The 1,180-nt window shown below is 44.2% G+C and overlaps 1 protein-coding gene across 4 annotated transcripts in view; it reads left to right on the top strand.

The window, feature by feature from the left end:
* The window catches only part of ADGRD1 (adhesion G protein-coupled receptor D1), a 137,901-nt gene that overhangs the window by 76,654 nt on the left and 60,067 nt on the right, over window positions 1–1,180 (top strand). For all 4 annotated transcript variants that reach the window (XM_017734747.1, XM_017734746.1, XM_008634004.2 and 1 more), the window contains one exon: window positions 266–389. In XM_017734747.1, coding sequence (XP_017590236.1) covers window positions 266–389 — 124 coding nt within the window. The remainder of the gene's footprint in view (window positions 1–265; window positions 390–1,180) is intronic.

The following is a 1,180-nucleotide window of genomic DNA, read 5'->3' as shown; positions in this document are numbered from 1 at the left end:
TGTAGTTATTTTTCATTAATTATAAAACTGGGAAGAAGTCTCTAGAGACATTCATGGAGGCGTCTGATCTGTGCCTTGTCCGAGTGAATATTTTCCTTGACTATTTTCATGATGGAATTGAGAAGACACTAGCAATGTTTGTGGGGTCTCCAGCCTCAGATGGCTTCCAGACCTTTTTATCTCCTTTATGGTACAATGCATGTCAAATTAACCTACAGAAGATGCTTTTTGACAGAGATTATGTTCTGGTTTTTGTGCTTTGCAGCAATGGAACCGGCATTTGGTCTAATGAAGGTTGTGTGCGTGAGAGCGGGGACCTCAACTACTCTGTGTGTCTCTGCAACCACCTCACCAACTTTGCCATTCTGATGCAAGTGGTGCCTCTGAAGGTGAGATTAAGCAAAGGTGTAAATCCGTGTGTTAAAAATGAAGCATAAATACATCAGTTGCACCCTCACATCACCTAAGTGTCTGAAACTGGGCTCATTTATACCCAACTTGGATTTATTTCTTGCTTTCTGGGATGATATTTTAATACTTCTTGACTATATTTGTTTTTTAAAACTCTTGGGAACTGAAATTAAATATGTCTGTGTTAGGTTGGACTTTACCTTATTCTCACAGTTTTGGCATGGTTTGTTAAAGTTGTAGGCAGGAAAAGCACTAGAGGATATTGTACAGGTGACCTTGACTTTTGCAATTCATTTTCAAGAAGGAGGCAGCTGAGATGTGGCTGTTCAGGGTTTTGGTAACTCGCCTTGTGGGATATGAGCAGCTGAGTTTGAACTCCATGAGAAGCAAGCTCTGCTGCCAGCTGGCCCCTGACCTCATCTCTGCCAGCTTTCCAAGTGCCTCTCTGCTGCTGTTTCTTCCCCGTGTTGCCAAGCAGGGGCTTGTGTAGAAGGAGCATGAGAGAGAGAATTTGGAGTTGAGAGTGAACACCTTATGTAGAGTTTTCTCTCTGCTCAGTTCCTTTGTCCAAAGAGCTAGCAAGCAAACATCTTTTCAAGTGGAGCGTGACTCTTCCCCTGTTCACCCAGGACCTTTGCTTGTTGCTCATACCTGACACGGGGTTCAGATGGAACTCGATGACAATCGTGCTGCTCTCCACAGCAGCAATGTTCTCTTCATGGTACAGAGCAGTGTCTGCTCCTGGCAGGTGAAGGGCTGCTCCTGCTGA

This window comes from Corvus brachyrhynchos, unplaced genomic scaffold (genome assembly GCF_000691975.1).
Source record: "Corvus brachyrhynchos isolate BGI_N302 unplaced genomic scaffold, ASM69197v1 scaffold114, whole genome shotgun sequence".
In the NCBI taxonomy this organism is placed as follows: domain Eukaryota; kingdom Metazoa; phylum Chordata; class Aves; order Passeriformes; family Corvidae; genus Corvus; species Corvus brachyrhynchos.
The sequence above is the reverse complement of the archived record's forward strand: the minus strand, read 5'-3'. Positions and strand labels throughout refer to the sequence as shown.